This window comes from Salminus brasiliensis, chromosome 14, assembly GCF_030463535.1.
Source record: "Salminus brasiliensis chromosome 14, fSalBra1.hap2, whole genome shotgun sequence".
Classification (NCBI taxonomy): Eukaryota; Metazoa; Chordata; class Actinopteri; order Characiformes; family Bryconidae; genus Salminus; species Salminus brasiliensis.
This window is the reverse complement of record NC_132891.1, coordinates 28,737,919-28,753,194: the sequence shown is the minus strand read 5'-3', so window position 1 is coordinate 28,753,194 and position 15,276 is coordinate 28,737,919. Positions and strand designations below refer to the sequence as shown.

Sequence of the window (15,276 nt, the reverse complement as noted above, 5' to 3'; positions counted from 1 at the left end):
GGTGAACCTGGCAAACCTGGGTATCGAACCCACAACTCTATAATCAATAACCCAGTGACCAACAACTGAACCACCACTGCCACTAATGGGGAATTTTTGATTGGTTCTGCTTCTGAATTTGAAGATCTGTTGGTCCCTCCTCCCTAGCTGAAATTAAGAGTCTGACAAGGAATGTTTATTTACTAAAAGGTGGGTCAGGGCTCAAACATCTCCACTAGGGGGCAGTTCTGGAATAAAATCCATTCTGCTGAGCTTGGGGAACTCCAGTTGTGGAGGGCCAAAACCCTATATACACTATATGTTGAGATGTTTGTGGACATCCCTTCTAATGAATGCAACCAGCTACTTTAAGCTGCACCCATTGCTGACACAGATGTGCAAATGCACACCCACAGCTGGTCTAGACCCTGTAGAGAAGTATTGCCAATAGAAAAGGACTCTCTGGAGTAGATAAACATGAACCTGTTGGCACAATGCCTAATGCCAGGAATAGGCTAAAGGGGTATAAAGCCCCCCAGCATTGAGCTGTGCATCAGTGGACCTGTGTGGATGATGCACCATCCAATACTTTTGGGATGAGTTGGGGACTTGAGGATGAGGTGAGTTGGTGATCATCCAACATCCCAACCTCACTAACGCTCTAGTCACAAAATGTGAAAATCTTACCTGCACAGTAAAAACAGTTACTTCAATAAAAGCAGGATAAACTCTTCTTTAATACCCTTTATTTTAGAACAAACAATGAATGAGCTAGTGCCCCAGTACTTTTGGCATTTTTTGCTCCTGGGCTCCCCCTACAGGCAGGAAGTGTAATTTGCGCGTTGAGCCACCAATTTGTGCTTAGGTTTTTGTGGATGACCTGAGAGATACAGAACCGTCACTGAAAGCGAAAGCATGAGGACTGAGTTGGTAGAGCACTATTCCTGGATTTTACACAAATACAACTCTTGTGTCAGAGTAGAGAAATCTAATTTTGTTGGATGCTGGCCTTTTGTTTCTAACCCCTGCCTTACCACTGGCATGAGAATGCCTTCCTTAATCTGAAAACATTATCCATAATAACAGTAATATTGGCCACTTGTATAATGCGCCTGTATGGCAGTACATGGTTACGTCTTTAAAGTTAGGTGCACATAAAACATGAACTGTAAGTTGAATTAAGGGGTTTGTGTTGTAATTTTTTTATTTTTTCATTTCATTTAAAAGTTGAAGATCAATATCCGCATGGTAAACTCAACAGTGTATACAAACAGATAAATTTAGCTGGCAACTGTATTTGAAAAATGTGATGAGTCAAAGCAAGTGGGACTTACCACACAACCTTCCTACCTTGAGCTGTCATATTTATAACACACCCACCCAAGCTCAGAGCACTCTTTGTTGCCTTACAGTAGGAAGTCAAGGAGAGGCAGTGCTTCTCTGCCTACACAGAAGAAGCGTGCTTCAGTATGACTACAAGGACATAGAAATGTTCCATTTTTAGTTACTGTGGGTAAATAGCACATGTGTTTTTTGAGTGTCTTTGGCCTTGGGCTCTTGCTGTCTCTCGCAAAAACTCCCTCACTCTTGTAAATACGCACACAAGTAAACACCAGTTTATTTACAATTTTCCTCATATCAGGTGCCTTCTATCCTGATAGGAGTGCTGTGTAAGGTGTGTGTGTGTGGGTCTTGCTTGTGCTTGCTTTTTTTTTCCTCAGGTGGAGGTGCAGGTGCATAAAAGTCTTCCCCCTCACCTCATCACTTATGGCCTTTTCTCCTTCCCTTCTCCTCCGGATAGCTCGCGCAACTGCGTGGGAACGAGAGGAAGTTCACCTTGATGCATGCCCTTGTGGAGCAGATCATGTTGCACAAGCCCTCTTTGGCCACTTTTTTCCGGGAGCTGGCAGAATTCGAGACTGTCCCAGGGGGTAAGCTAATCAAAAACTGCATCAAAAAAGTGAAGATTGGAATGGTGGCCTTTTTTGCGCTGTTTTGAATGCCTTTTGATGGTGTATTTCTGTGGTTTCTCCATTAGCTTCAATTAAAGGCCTAACAGCTGAGGTGGATGGTAAGTATTACACTGTTTAATGTATTTTCACTTAATGATGCAGCAGCTGAGAACATGTATATAAACATCAGGGGGAAAAAGTGCTTGATTAAATGTTTCTGGTTATGGGATATCACCCTGTCAGATGTTACTCGACCCCCTTCAAAAAGGTGCACTTTGCAGAAAGAGGCACCAAACGTTTCCTAAAGTGTGGATATGCATATCAGACATAAAAGTCGCCCCGTATTGGCTACAAACTTGTTGCTGTTTGCTTGAATGTCACCGAATAAGTGGATGAAGGTGCAGAAGTATTGCTCGCACCGATGATTGATGTGCTGCTGTCAGGTTTAACCATGAGCAATAGTAACTTTCACTGTGGTGATGGGCTCAGATGGCTTGGTTTATGAGCTCAAAAAGTTGACACTGGTGTAAGATCTCCATTGTGGCTATGTGTGGCCTGCCGAAAGAGGCCATTTAAAAGAAGGATCTACCTCAGTGAGCACAGAAGATAGATGATCTCTACCTTGTGTCACCTTCTAGTTGTGAAGAATGAGCTACAGAAGGTCATTCAGTACAGGAAAACATACAAGGGGAAAAACCTAGGCAGCCAGCATGCCAAATTCACCAAGGATTTAAAGGTAATTCTACATTTTCTGATCTGAATGTTTTATCAATTGCTGTTCTGTTAAAATTGTGTTGATATTGTTGTAAATTTTAGGCCTTCTTTGGAAAACGTTATGGTAAATATTGTGTGATGCTGGGGTGGCCAGTCTTGGCCCTAAAGAACATGAGTTTATAAAGACCTACAGGAGCACAAATTTAGACTCAGGTGTGTTGGCTCTAAACTATCCAGAGGGTACATCTCCAGGACCATTACTTGTTATCAATCATATGGAGTCAACTGACTTTCCTACTAACTGTATAGTCTAAATGCCCTTTTATAGTATAAACACCCTTCAGCTGAGCTGCACTCTGGATAAAGGTCTTTAAATGGCTTTTGGCTTGGATTTTTCTAGAAACTTTTTCCAGACCTCTTTTGGTATCTTTCCAAACTGCTCACTTAACAGTTTGGAATGGTAAACATTGTGTACAAGGACACCTTCCTTAAATCTGCCAGTAATTATAGTAGTTTGTGAATAATAGCATTCTTCTGAGAAAGAGTTCCCTCTAGACCAAATGGACAGAATTCCATCACTCACTGTACATCCATAAAGGCTTCTTTGAAACCAAATAGTTGGAAACAAGTTGTAGTAATAACAACCTTAGAGGTCAATTGCCGTTAGCATGCCTGTACAGCTTCTCCAAGAATGAGAACAGCAGATTGAGAAAGCTTACCTCTAACTCCTGCTCTACTTTTATCTCCGGCTGTAGACGGCCATCGAGAAGTACGAGGCCGAACTGAACCACCTGACGAAGAAATGCGAGGAGATGAGGAAAGTCTACGCTGACATATTGGTAATCCCTGAGTTATTATTCCAATATCTTTTGTTGTGTTGCCCGGGGAGACGGATGGGCCAGGAGCCCCCTGTTTTGTTGAGATGGGCCTTCTCGATTGCTTCTCTGCTTATCTCTACAAGGTGGAGAATGAGAAGGAGGGAGGGGTATAATTCAGCCAGCCAATTCCTCAAGGTTACTACACTTTATTTTCCCCCTCCATGCTGTCAGAAAAGAGCCTAGTTCTGTTGTGATGTACGTCCTGAGATGCACTGTCTATAAAGCTGATGGTTTACTAATACTTTCTGAAGCCGACATGTCAGCTTGGAGACTTACACTGTGCTCATAAGACTATAAAACACAAATCCACTGTCTTACTATGGACTTGGCAGCTTTCTGCTGCATGTTTGACAATGAGCTCACCGCTGAAAAATGTTTGAAAGAATTTTAACAAGTGGCATGTAAAAGTTTGGGCACCCTGATTAAACTTTTTGTTACTGTGAATAACTAAGTGAGTAAAAGATGACCTGATTTCCAAAAAGCATAACAATCACACATTTTCAAAGCAAGATTACTTTTTTTTTATTATTTCTATCTTTGACAGTTTCGAAATAACAATAAAAGGACTGAAGCAAAGCATGGTCAGTGCTTAGTAACCCCTTTGGCAAGTAAATCAGCTGCAAACTCTTTTTGTAGCAGCTTTTTAACTATTTGTCTCTGTAAAAGGCTTTTTCTGAATTCCTTTTTTCCCCAAACGCACTTTCGCTTCAAATATACCATTGCTCATCCACAGGACATCCAAAATACATCAGGCTTGTTTACATGTTTCAATTGAAAACCTCTTCCATATTTGTGCAGGTTTTGCTACATGGTCAAATAGTGCAATATCACCCAGAAGGCCTTTGCAGTCAAACAGAGGTTTTGATTTACCTGTATAGCAATCATATGAGTTTTCTTGGTCTTCCAGACCTCAACATGACCTCCATCATTCCTGCTACCTGTCATTTATTTTACCTGTCACTTAATTACATCGTGAACCCAGGAAATTTATACCAAAAATGCTATATCTTCTTCTTATAGCCTTCTTCTGCTTTGTAGGGATCAGTTATTTTCATTTCCGAAGTGCTGAGCAGCTGCTTAGAGGAACCCGTGGCCCCCAAGATTTGAAGAATCATTGTAGAGGCAATAGGCTTTACAAGCTAATTCTGGTCTTTGGTGCAAGTTATCTAAAATTGTGTCCAAACATTTATTTTAAACAAATATAAACCAACAAATATAATATACTATACTATTATATACTATAACATACTCGCTTAGAATGTTAAAACGAATCATCTTTAACTTTATTCCTTTTAGGGATCATTTCATCCAAACATTCAATTCATTGCCAAACATATATATGCCATTGTTTTGATTTCTTTATATTTGTTGTATAAATGTAGATAAATGTGTAGTCATATCTTATACGTTCATATATTAAGAACCTATGCCATGATGCCTCACTCATCCAGCTGGTTGATTTGCCCAGTTAGGGTAATCCTAGCCATTGACTAACATACAAGTTTGGACAAATATGTCCAGCCTTTTAATTCCAGCCTCATATATATGCTATGTGAAATGTTTATAACAACCTACTTATCCACAGAGCTGTAGCTAAAACTGTTCAGTGCACAGTGTTCTTTAATAAGGCTTAGGGAAATAAGATCAAACAGGTGAAGATGGGGAGTTTATATTACAGCAGTGTCATTACAAAAAAAGGTTGAGCATGTGTTTATGATGCATGATGTTAAAAAGTTAAGATCACAATCAGGAAAAACAAAATAAAACAATGACATAAATTCTTCAGGATTAGCTATATTTCAGGCTGGGGATCCTTGATTTAAATTTCTTTGCCACTTAAGTAGGCTACTTAAACTTGCCCTGCATGCTGTGTTTAGGCTTCAAATGCTGCATCATGCTCTCGTCCATAATGCCACAAAGAAAAAGGACAGACACGCAGAGAACAGTCCTTTTTTCCCTCAGCCTGTAATGTACATTTCCCCAACCGTCCCAATTTCCTCCAGGACTATCCATCATCTCTAAAAGTGTTATTGGTCTTCTGTGAGGGTTTGGCCTGGTGAATGTGTGACAGTGGTGAGAGGTAAGCCGGTAGCCAGGGAAAAGGAATTGCTTTAGTTCCACAATTACAGCCCAAACTTTAGGCCCACAGCACCAATAAAGGAAAGCAACTCGGGTCAGCCAGAGTGAGAGAAAGAGAAGCAGAGAGCAAGGGAAGAGGACACAGGGAATTGAGCATTGGGAGTGAGCAAGGTTGGGGTGTTAGGAGGGAGAAAGAGAGAGAGAGAGAGAGATGAGAGCAGTGTGGACATTACACTGCTTATGACTCCTGCATTATCAGCAGCACGCTGGCCTTTCCCATGTTCCTCAGGGGTTTTAAATGTTCCAGCATGCTGATATTGTACAGAACAGAGTCTGGGGCTGAGGAAGAGGTCAGAAAATAGGTCTGGGTTTGCAGCTAATGTTTGTGACCAGGATCATGATCATCTGCTAATAGTACTACTAGGTTTATAGAATAGAAATTGGTGAGATTGATTTTGGTGAACATACAGAACAGCAGCAAAATGTAATATTACAGATTTGTTACCTGAATGCAAGGTACAATTGTGAAATGTGCAGTGCTGCTAGAAAACAAATAGAATTGTTAGAAATGTTAGAACAGAACTGTTGCAGGAGATCACAGACATTAGATTATCACCATGTATTGGTATTGTGCCAGTACCAGCAGCAAATGGAATGGATTGGATACTGGAGGAATAAAAAACATTTAGTCACAATTGTAACCAGCTATTTTACACTTTGGTCTAGGTTTGCAGGTACAGAACAGTAGAGTGAAGTGAATTAGAAAAGTGTATTTCCTTAAGGAAACACAGAATGGTTGCACAGTTAAAGTGGTTCCCAATTGCAGACAGTAGCTATATTTTTGCTATGGTGTTGCTAGTTTGTTGGTTGCTATGGTTTCACTAGGTGGTTGCTGTGATATCCAAAGTGGTTTCTATTATGTTGCTATTTGGGAGCTTTGGTATTCCAAGTGGTTGCATTGGTGTTGCTAAATGGTTGGTAGGTGGTTGCTATGAAGTTGCTAAGTGGTTGGTAACTGCTTGCTATGGTGCTGAAAAGTGGTCACTAGAAGGGTGCAACAGTGTGGCAAGGTGATCGATTTGGTATCCCAGGTGGTTGACAGGATGTTGCTTACAGGTTTCTGTGTGGTTGCTTGGAAGGGGCTATGGTATCCCAGGTGGTGGCTGTGGTACTTAGTGTTGATGGTTGGGTGTTACACATGTATTTTGTTTTGTCGACATGGCATTTGAAGAGTGCCAAAACATTTGCAGACCCCTCTTTACTTCATTAAGTTAAGGTTTAGTTAAGTTTAAATGTAGATTTTTATTGTATAGCTTGATGTGGGCAGACTGTCATAAAGGCATTTCACTGCAAGTTATACTGTGTATGACTATGTATGTGACAAATAAAATTTGATTTGATTTGATTTGATTTATTCCTATGTGAAAAACATTTGGCCCTGAAAGACCTAACTCTCATGATGTCAGTGACTAACAATGACCATTTCCTCCCACTAGCTCTAAATAAACTGACACTGACACTGCGTTATCATCTGTAATGTAACTGTTTATTATAGGTGAATTAGACAGCATGCTAATTGCTCAACATGCTAATCTGTCTCAGACGAGAGGAGCTGACGTGTATATCACCCACTGCCCCAACCACATCAGCTATTTATACAGGTTGAAGCTAAACCAGTGTGCTGCACTGTAATGTAGAGAGTAAGAAACAGCAACATACCACCGTCCATTTCTTTTCATGTATTTAGTAGAGACCGTACTTAATTATATAAAACTAAAGTATTAATAGGGGTCTAGTCCCCCCCTAAGGTACTTTGTACAGCCTGTAGTGTGTAATTGTTAGCATGTTCATTGTTTCCATGCCCATACCCTACAGCTATCCAACAGAGAAAACACACCATCCTTGTAAAGTCCACCATGATGATGTTCTTCTGCCCTAATATGTGAAACCTATTGAATATTTCAGTGTTGACCAAAATATATTTCTTGAACTCTCAACTCAAACCAGATATTACAGCATATGTCTAAATGTTTGTGGACACCCCTTCTAACAAATGCATTTAGCTACTTGACTACTTCTGCTAGCACACATTGCTGACACAGATGTGCAAATGCACATGTAAACTGCTTGTCTAGTCCCTATAGAGAAGTATTGCCAACAGAATAGGACTCTCTGGAGCAGATAAACATGAACCCATTGGCACCATGCCTAATGCCAGGCATGGTCTAGAGGGGTATATAACCTCCCAGCATTGAGCTGTGAAAGAGTAGAACTGTTTTCTCTGGAATGATGGTGCACCATCTAATGCATATGGGATGAATTGGGGGGCTGGGGATGAGATGGAGTCATGTTCATCCAATTTCCAGACCTCACTAATGCTCTTGTTTGCAATCAAATCCTCACGACAATGCTCCAGAAAGTGTTGGACAGTAGAAACCCCAACAAAAGCAGGATAAACTCTTGTAACCCTTGATTTTGGAAGAAACACTAAAAGAGCAGGTGTCCCAATACTTTTGTCCATATAGTGTGGCTAGAATGAACTGAATTGTGAAAGTCTGACCATACTCAAAAATGTAGTATTGGTACTGGAAAAGAAAAAAAGTGGTATTACATCATCCTTGGTTGCAATTGCAAGAGCATAGATAGCACTGGCTGTGAAATGTCGTAAACTGAGACACGCTTCAGGTCTAAATAAATTCTCAGAATTGTCTGTTTTCTTTTCTCCTCAGGTGAAATTCGGCGAGCCTTTGAGTCAAGATTCTCAAGAACTGTTTGGCTGGGTTTGCCAGTTTATCAATGAATTCAAAAGGACACATTCAGAGTTGACACACTGAGACTTTCCCCCACCTGTGTGTGTGTATATGAATGCCTGAGTATGTATGTGAGTGTGTGTGTGTGTGTGTGTGATTCTCAGCTGGCTTCTGGGTTTTATGTGTGGTCTCGAGCTGGACTTGCCCTCTCAGGCATATCATAGAAGGTGTGTCAGGTCCAAAGGCCATTTGAATGTCAGTATAAACTGAAGAGCAAGGTGTTTTGTGTGAGCAGCCTAATCCAAAGGGGTTTAGGGGAGGATTTGCTGGATCTATTGCTGCATTGGTGTTTACTTTGATTAAAAGTCTTGGGCAGATTTACTGAAAAAGCGGCTCCCGAACTCCAGTCCATAACAAAGGGCCCTGCTGGATGCACTGCTGGCTCAGGAGAAAACGCTCCGTTAGAGGCTTGTATAGATCGGTTGTTACTTTTCGAAGAGCTCTTTCAATGGAAGTTAGTGGGCTGGATAAGACAAACGTGGGCTGCCAATCTTGCCAGGGGCTCCACAGCTGGCTGGCACGGAGGGAGCGCTTCGGCGGCCGGAGCCAGCTGAACCCCATCCACACACATTTCTCCAGACACTCCGACCCCCTCCCTCTCCTGCCTGACGGGACGGACATGAGAGCTTTTCTGGCCCATTCGGGAACGGCTCCAGCTGAAGGCTATGGAGCGGGTTGACATCTGTGGCAGCCGTTAGTTTAAAGACCGCTCCTTTTTGTTCCCCTCCTTCTTTCACATTGGCCGCGCCGACGGATTGAGGCACTAAGCCGCGCTTTAGAAGGGTTCAGATTGATTTTGTCTGAGACTTGAGGGAGCACGGGTGTCCATGCATCTTACATTTTAAACAGACTTGAAGAGGTGGGAGAAGACACACGCACACACACACACAAAAGCATTTGTTTAAAGGAACACTTCAGGGATTTTTCAGTCTAGTCTCACACACTGGAGTTTCATTGTGTTTCCATGTACTTACACACATAGACAAAATTGTTGGTACCCCTCGGTTAATGAAAGAAAAACCCACAATGGTCACAGAAATAACTTGAATCTGACAAAAATAATAATAAATAAAAAATTTAACAAATGAACAAATAAAAATCCGACATAGATTTTGAACCATGCTTCAACAGAATTATTTAAAAAAGTAAACTCATGAAACAGGCCTGGACAAAAATTATGGTTCCCCTGAAAATAATGTGACCAAAAGGCCAGATGTGACCAGATGTGAAAATAATGTGACCAAATGTGAAAGAGATTAAAGGTGAACTTCAAGCTTCAAGGAACATCAGTGTCAGATTGCACCATCCGTTGTTGTTTGAACCAAAGTGGACTTTATGGGAGACAACCAAGGAGGACACCATTGTTGAAAACACATCATAAAAAAGCCAGACTGGAATTTGCCAAACTACATGTTGACAAGCCCCAAAGCTTCTGGGAGAATGTCTTATGGACAGATGAGACAAAAATTGAACTTTTTGCCAAGGCATATCAGCTCTATGTTCACAGATGGAAAAATGAAGCATATCAACAAAAGAACACTGCCCCTACTGTGAAACATGGAGAAGGCTCTGTTATGTTTTGGGGCTGCTTTGCTGCATCTGGCACAGGGTGTCAGTGAATGAAATGACAATGAAATCTCAAGACTAACAAGGGATTCTAAAGAGAAATGTGCTGCGCAGTGTCAGAAAGCTTGGTCTCAGTCGCATGTCATGGGTCTTGCAACAGGATAATGACCCAAAACACAGTTAAAAAAAAGCAAGAATGGAATTTGCCAAACTACATGTTGACAAGCCCCAAAGCTTCTGGGAGAATTTTTTACATTGGACTATTCTGAAGTGGCCTTCTATGAGCCCTGACCTAAATCATATTGAGCATCTTTGGAAGAAACTGAAACAACTGCAGTTTGCTCATGAGAAGTGGGCCAAAATACCTGCTGAGAGGTGCAGAAGTCTCATTGACAGTTACATGAATCATTTGATTGCAGTGATTGCCTCAAAAGGCTGTGCAAAAAAATATTAAGTTGAAGGTACCATCATTTCTGTCCAGGCCTGTTTCATGAGTTTATTTTTTTTTAATATTTCTGTTGAAGCATGGTTCAAAACCAATGTCTGACTTTCATTGGTTAATTTTCATAGCATTTCTATTTATTATTACTTTTGTCAGATTCAAGTTATTTCTGTGACTGTTGTGGATTTTTCTTTCATTAACCGAGGGTACCAACAATTTTGTCCACGTGTGTAGTTAAAGGACAGAGATCAGGTAACCTCCTGGCTGATGCAGCTTACCATGACTTCTGTTATTAGTTTGTTTCGAGTCAACAGGTTTTCTGTTTGTTTGTTTTTTTACATTTTATCTGTGATAATGAACTGTATTCTGCAGATGCATCAGTGATTAGGTAGAAAATCACTGCAGTATTTCTTGCAAAGGCTGAATATTATTCATCATTTATAAACACTTTAAAATAATAGTTGTATATCAAATGTAATGTTACAGCTGTAAAAATAGCTCACTTTTTAGATGTAGCACCCCCCCCTCCGCCCCCCCGAAATGATTAAATTACCTTGTATTTTTTTCATATGTCTGTGGCATCACTTCCCAGCAGGAGCTTTATAATGCTCAGATCTTCATCGCAGTCTGGCAGACCAAATCCCTTTCCTCCACAGCATAGACTTACAATCTGTGATTCCGGCGAATGTCACAACAATGTGCAAAAATGAGATGAAATAAATTTTGATATGACAATATGCCGTGGTATTTTGGGATATTTAGCAAAAGCATAGCCTCATATTTCCCACAGAGGACAGAATGGGACTTTCATACCACAATTTGTTTATCAAGTCTGTGAAAGTGATAACCCTTTTGTATTAGAGAGCTGTCCCTTTGATCAAATAAACGTTTGCCTGTTTTGGGGTCCATGGGAAAAGGGAACAACAGATTTAGGCCAGAAATATTTTTAGTCATTTATTTTTAGTCATTTTGCAGATAAAAAATATTCATAATTTAGCAGATCAGTTGGAGCTCTATATGAGAGAACAAAAAGTCTAATTATTCATTTAAAAGAGCTAATATCCTATATCTTTTGTGTGCATATATTTGTTGGTTATATGTGCCAACCTGTTGAAATGAATGTTTACTCTTTATTCCCTTAAACAGGTTTGTGTGTTGCTTTAACCACATGCTTGTGGATGTAAAATTGCAAAATGGTTTTATTATTAAAAGGAGAATATTGAAGAGAGAGACAAAAGCCAGCTCAGGTCAAAACAACAAGGAGCATTAAAAAGATACATAGGAAAAGATGAGGGCCAAAACCGAAAGATCTAACCAGAAATCGGATCAAAGAAGCAATCCAAAGAGAATGAAGAAAAAAATGGGTCAAACATGATGAAGACAAAGCAGAAGATTGTGCTGGTTATGCAAAAGTAAACGACGGCAGTCCTTCAGCAACAAGTGGCAAACATGTATTTATACAAACGTAAGATTAAACAGGTAAACGGGGTTATTGCGGTGACGAGGATCAAATTAATAGTCCAGGTTTTGGTGGCTGATGGCATGTGACAGTGGAGTTCATAGGGTTGGCAGTGATGGAAGAACAGCAGGGAAGCATAAGTTAGTGGTATTGAGTACATTTACCCTCAATATCAGCAGGTCTGCTGCCCCCCTAGCACGTTTGAAGAATGCATGTTACAGGGATTTTAATGAGGGTGCGGAGGTGAGGCTTAGTGAGGTGTGAGTAGGGTACAAAGCAGCCAATCAGAAGGTTTTTTGGGCATCACCACAGCAACCAGTGGGAGCATAAACATTGGAAGGTTGCCGCCCGAGGCTGTGGGTCCCCTCTATTAAATCATCAATTAAGGTGGGGTTACAGACACAGAAACAGAACTGTTTTTTTAACCACTTGGGGGCACATTAGTCAGGTTTCAAACAATAAAAATGGTTAATGTTTTTTGGCCAAATCGCTTGTTTGTGTTTAATGTTTAATGATTGTAATGAAAATGCATTATAGATTGTAGATCATATGCACCATGGTGTGAAAAATCTGATCACAAGCGGTCACCTGATATGCATGTTAATACCAATAAATGTGAACTGGGCCTTTGACATTTATTAATATTCTGAAGAAAATAAACTAAAATGAATCAATGTAACATGACTAGAAACAGGGCTATCAGCTGAGATCAGAAATGAAGATATTCCCTTAATTTGTCAAATATAAATAAATATAAAAAAAACTACAACAAATAAAACTTGACCTGACTTGCCCTAGAGTAAATTTCAGATTTCTAAATTAGTATTATTTTTCTTAAGGCTCAGCAGAAAATCAGGCATTCCTAGTTTTTCTCAGCAGTAGTAGTCATAATTGCAAATATTTATTTTTGACTTTACTATTTAGTATGCAGATTTGGGTGCAGTCCTATAGCACAAAATGCTGGCCACAACTACTGTAATTTTGCCAGAATTTTCATTGGGTATCCAAAAAAAAACACACATTTGCCAGCAGCTGCCTGCTATGCATGGGATTACAACAATAAGCAGTGTAGGCATTGCCAGTTAATGGTTGGTTTCTTTGACTTCTCTCACTACCTATTGTAGGAATTCTGAGGACTTGCTGTACTTGAATGCAGTATACTGCAGCATACGTCACTATTTAGACTCTGAGGAAGACCCAGGACCCTTAGAGGGATTACATCTCCTGGCTTGCCTGGGAGCACCTGGGGATCACCCTGAAGAAGCTTGTGGAGGTGGATAGGGACAGGGATGCCTGGGCGTCTTTGCTTGCGCTATTGCCACTGTGACCCTGAACCTTTGGACTAAGCAGATAAGAAGAAGATGATAATAAAAGTCTTAATTTTTGTTGAAATTCTGTCCCACATTACTTTGCAGAATCCTGTGGTTCTAAGGCTGATATTCTTGACTCATTGTGCGTGCAAAGCACATACAAATTTTCTATGGTATGTTTAGACCAGGGGACTGTGAGGGCCATTCCAAATAATTCTGGTTGTCTCTTCTGGTAGTTCATGGTGGTTTTGAAGTATGTCTTGGGTCATTATCATGTTGGAGACTCCATCTTTTTTCAGCTTCAACCTTTTAACAGGTGCTGAACAGGTTTTTTGACATTTGCATCCAGGATTTGCTGTTAATTTGTGGACTGCATTTTAGGCATGGTGTCCTTTTTTATTAAACTAAGTTCCTGTTCTTATACAAAGGTACCTTTGCTGAAGAGTTCTATTTTAATTCCTCAGTCCACAGAACGTCCTCTCAGTGTAAGGGTGCACCACCCTCTTCTGAATCATCTAAACTTGCATGCATATTGATTTGCTTTTTTTACTAGCAGATGAGCCGTTCCATTTAATTTCTTGGTCTTCCAGATCTAACAGTTCCCCTGAACTGCTATTTACTGCCAAGCACTTTCCCTGGCTTCTTGGCATTGATTATTTTAGTTTCCACATCTTTATACAGTTGCTTAGAGGAACCGTGTTTAATGGGTGTTAGCCTAAGATTTGAAGAGTCAGAGAATTTGTAAAGCTTGGGAATTTGATTCAGCTGACAGTTGCTAGTGACATGTCTTAGGCCACATATGCTGATCACAGTCTGAGAGCTTGACCATAATGACTACACCCGTGACTATGATTTTTCAACTCTTTCAGTAGAAGTCAATATAATGTTTTTATTTTATCTTTAGAGCATTTATATTGGTTTATTTATCATGGAATCTTTACACAATATATATATATATATATATATATATATATATATATATATATATATATAAACATCTGCTAAATTCTAATTCACTCAATGTCAAAAAGTTAAAAATGGTCCAAAAGGTTTTTGCAGGACCTTGACAAAATATTACTGAGAAGCCAGATCCAGCAAATTGAGAACTGATTCTGGTGTGGGAGGTGCTGGATTTGGCTTGTGCAGGAACAAATTGAGCCAGGTTGTGCTTAGATTGTGTGCTAACCCCTTCTCCTGTCCTTAACTTTCTCCACTGTCCCCATGAGGGTTCAACGCTACAAACACATGGCAAGCTTCCCATTAAGAGCACCAAGCTATTAGTCTGAGAGGATTACGAGAAGAGAGATGTTATTTTCTGCTGCTGGAATCTTCCCACCTGCCGTACATGGAAGCTTTTGAGCCTTTCCAGTGATGCCCGGTTTCAATCACCCGCTCCTGATATCTGCTGGTTATCCTCTAGAGTGCTCAAGCATTGCCTAGTTACCGTACCTTTTATTTTATATAACAGGCTCATGACTGACTTCTGTTCTGGAGTGTCAAGAGCGAGAAGGCAGCACTTGTTGTTCTGTCATTTTTTTTTTACATTTTTTTTTTATTATTATTATTTATGGTTGCATACTTCTGGAGGAACAATGCTGAAGGGTTTAACCTATATAGGCGGCTTTTGTGGAGTGTGCAGCTAAAGCATCTTCTTGGCACTGTGTTGTTCTCTTTGTGTAATTAATTCTATACAAGTCAATGGGGGAAATAGTACAAACATGGAAAAGCAAGACCTCGACTTTTAAAGGAGCGCAAAGCTATGAAATGTTAAAGCATGATGCTTCTGTATTGCGTGGATTTACTTATTATTTATGTACGTTTTTGAGTACACAGAATGGATTTGAAAGGCTGAGTAAGCAGATATACAGGGATTATGTGAGGTAGACCACCGGTATGGACCTACCTAGTTCAATATGGTTAAATGGATTTTCTTGTTGAAGGATTACTCCAGTGTTTTTCAACCTAATCTGTATCCTTGGCATTTGTATCATGCAGGTTATCACTATGAACACTTATTTCAGCATGCTCTCCTGCTCTAAAGCACCAACCCACTGGTTTCTACAAGCGAGTACTGAGTTAGATTTGAT

General features: G+C 40.2%; 1 protein-coding gene across 1 annotated transcript; it reads left to right on the top strand.

Annotated features, from left to right (window-relative positions):
* Positions 1-1,978: 1,978 nt before the first annotated feature.
* On the top strand, positions 1,979-8,451 carry LOC140577469 (uncharacterized). The gene is made up of 5 exons (XM_072697460.1): positions 1,979-1,991; positions 2,030-2,050; positions 2,570-2,667; positions 3,401-3,484; positions 8,332-8,451. Exons 1-5 carry the CDS (start codon positions 1,979-1,981, stop codon positions 8,434-8,436), a joined length of 321 nt encoding a protein of 106 aa, XP_072553561.1. The 3' UTR covers positions 8,437-8,451.
* Positions 8,452-15,276: the final 6,825 nt, after the last annotated feature.

Coding starts and splice junctions, on each gene's coding strand:
- LOC140577469 (XM_072697460.1), top strand. Junction 2,051..2,569: donor CCTAACAGCTGAGGTGGATG/GTAAGTATTACA, acceptor GTCACCTTCTAG/TTGTGAAGAATGAGCTACAG. Junction 2,668..3,400: donor AATTCACCAAGGATTTAAAG/GTAATTCTACAT, acceptor CTCCGGCTGTAG/ACGGCCATCGAGAAGTACGA.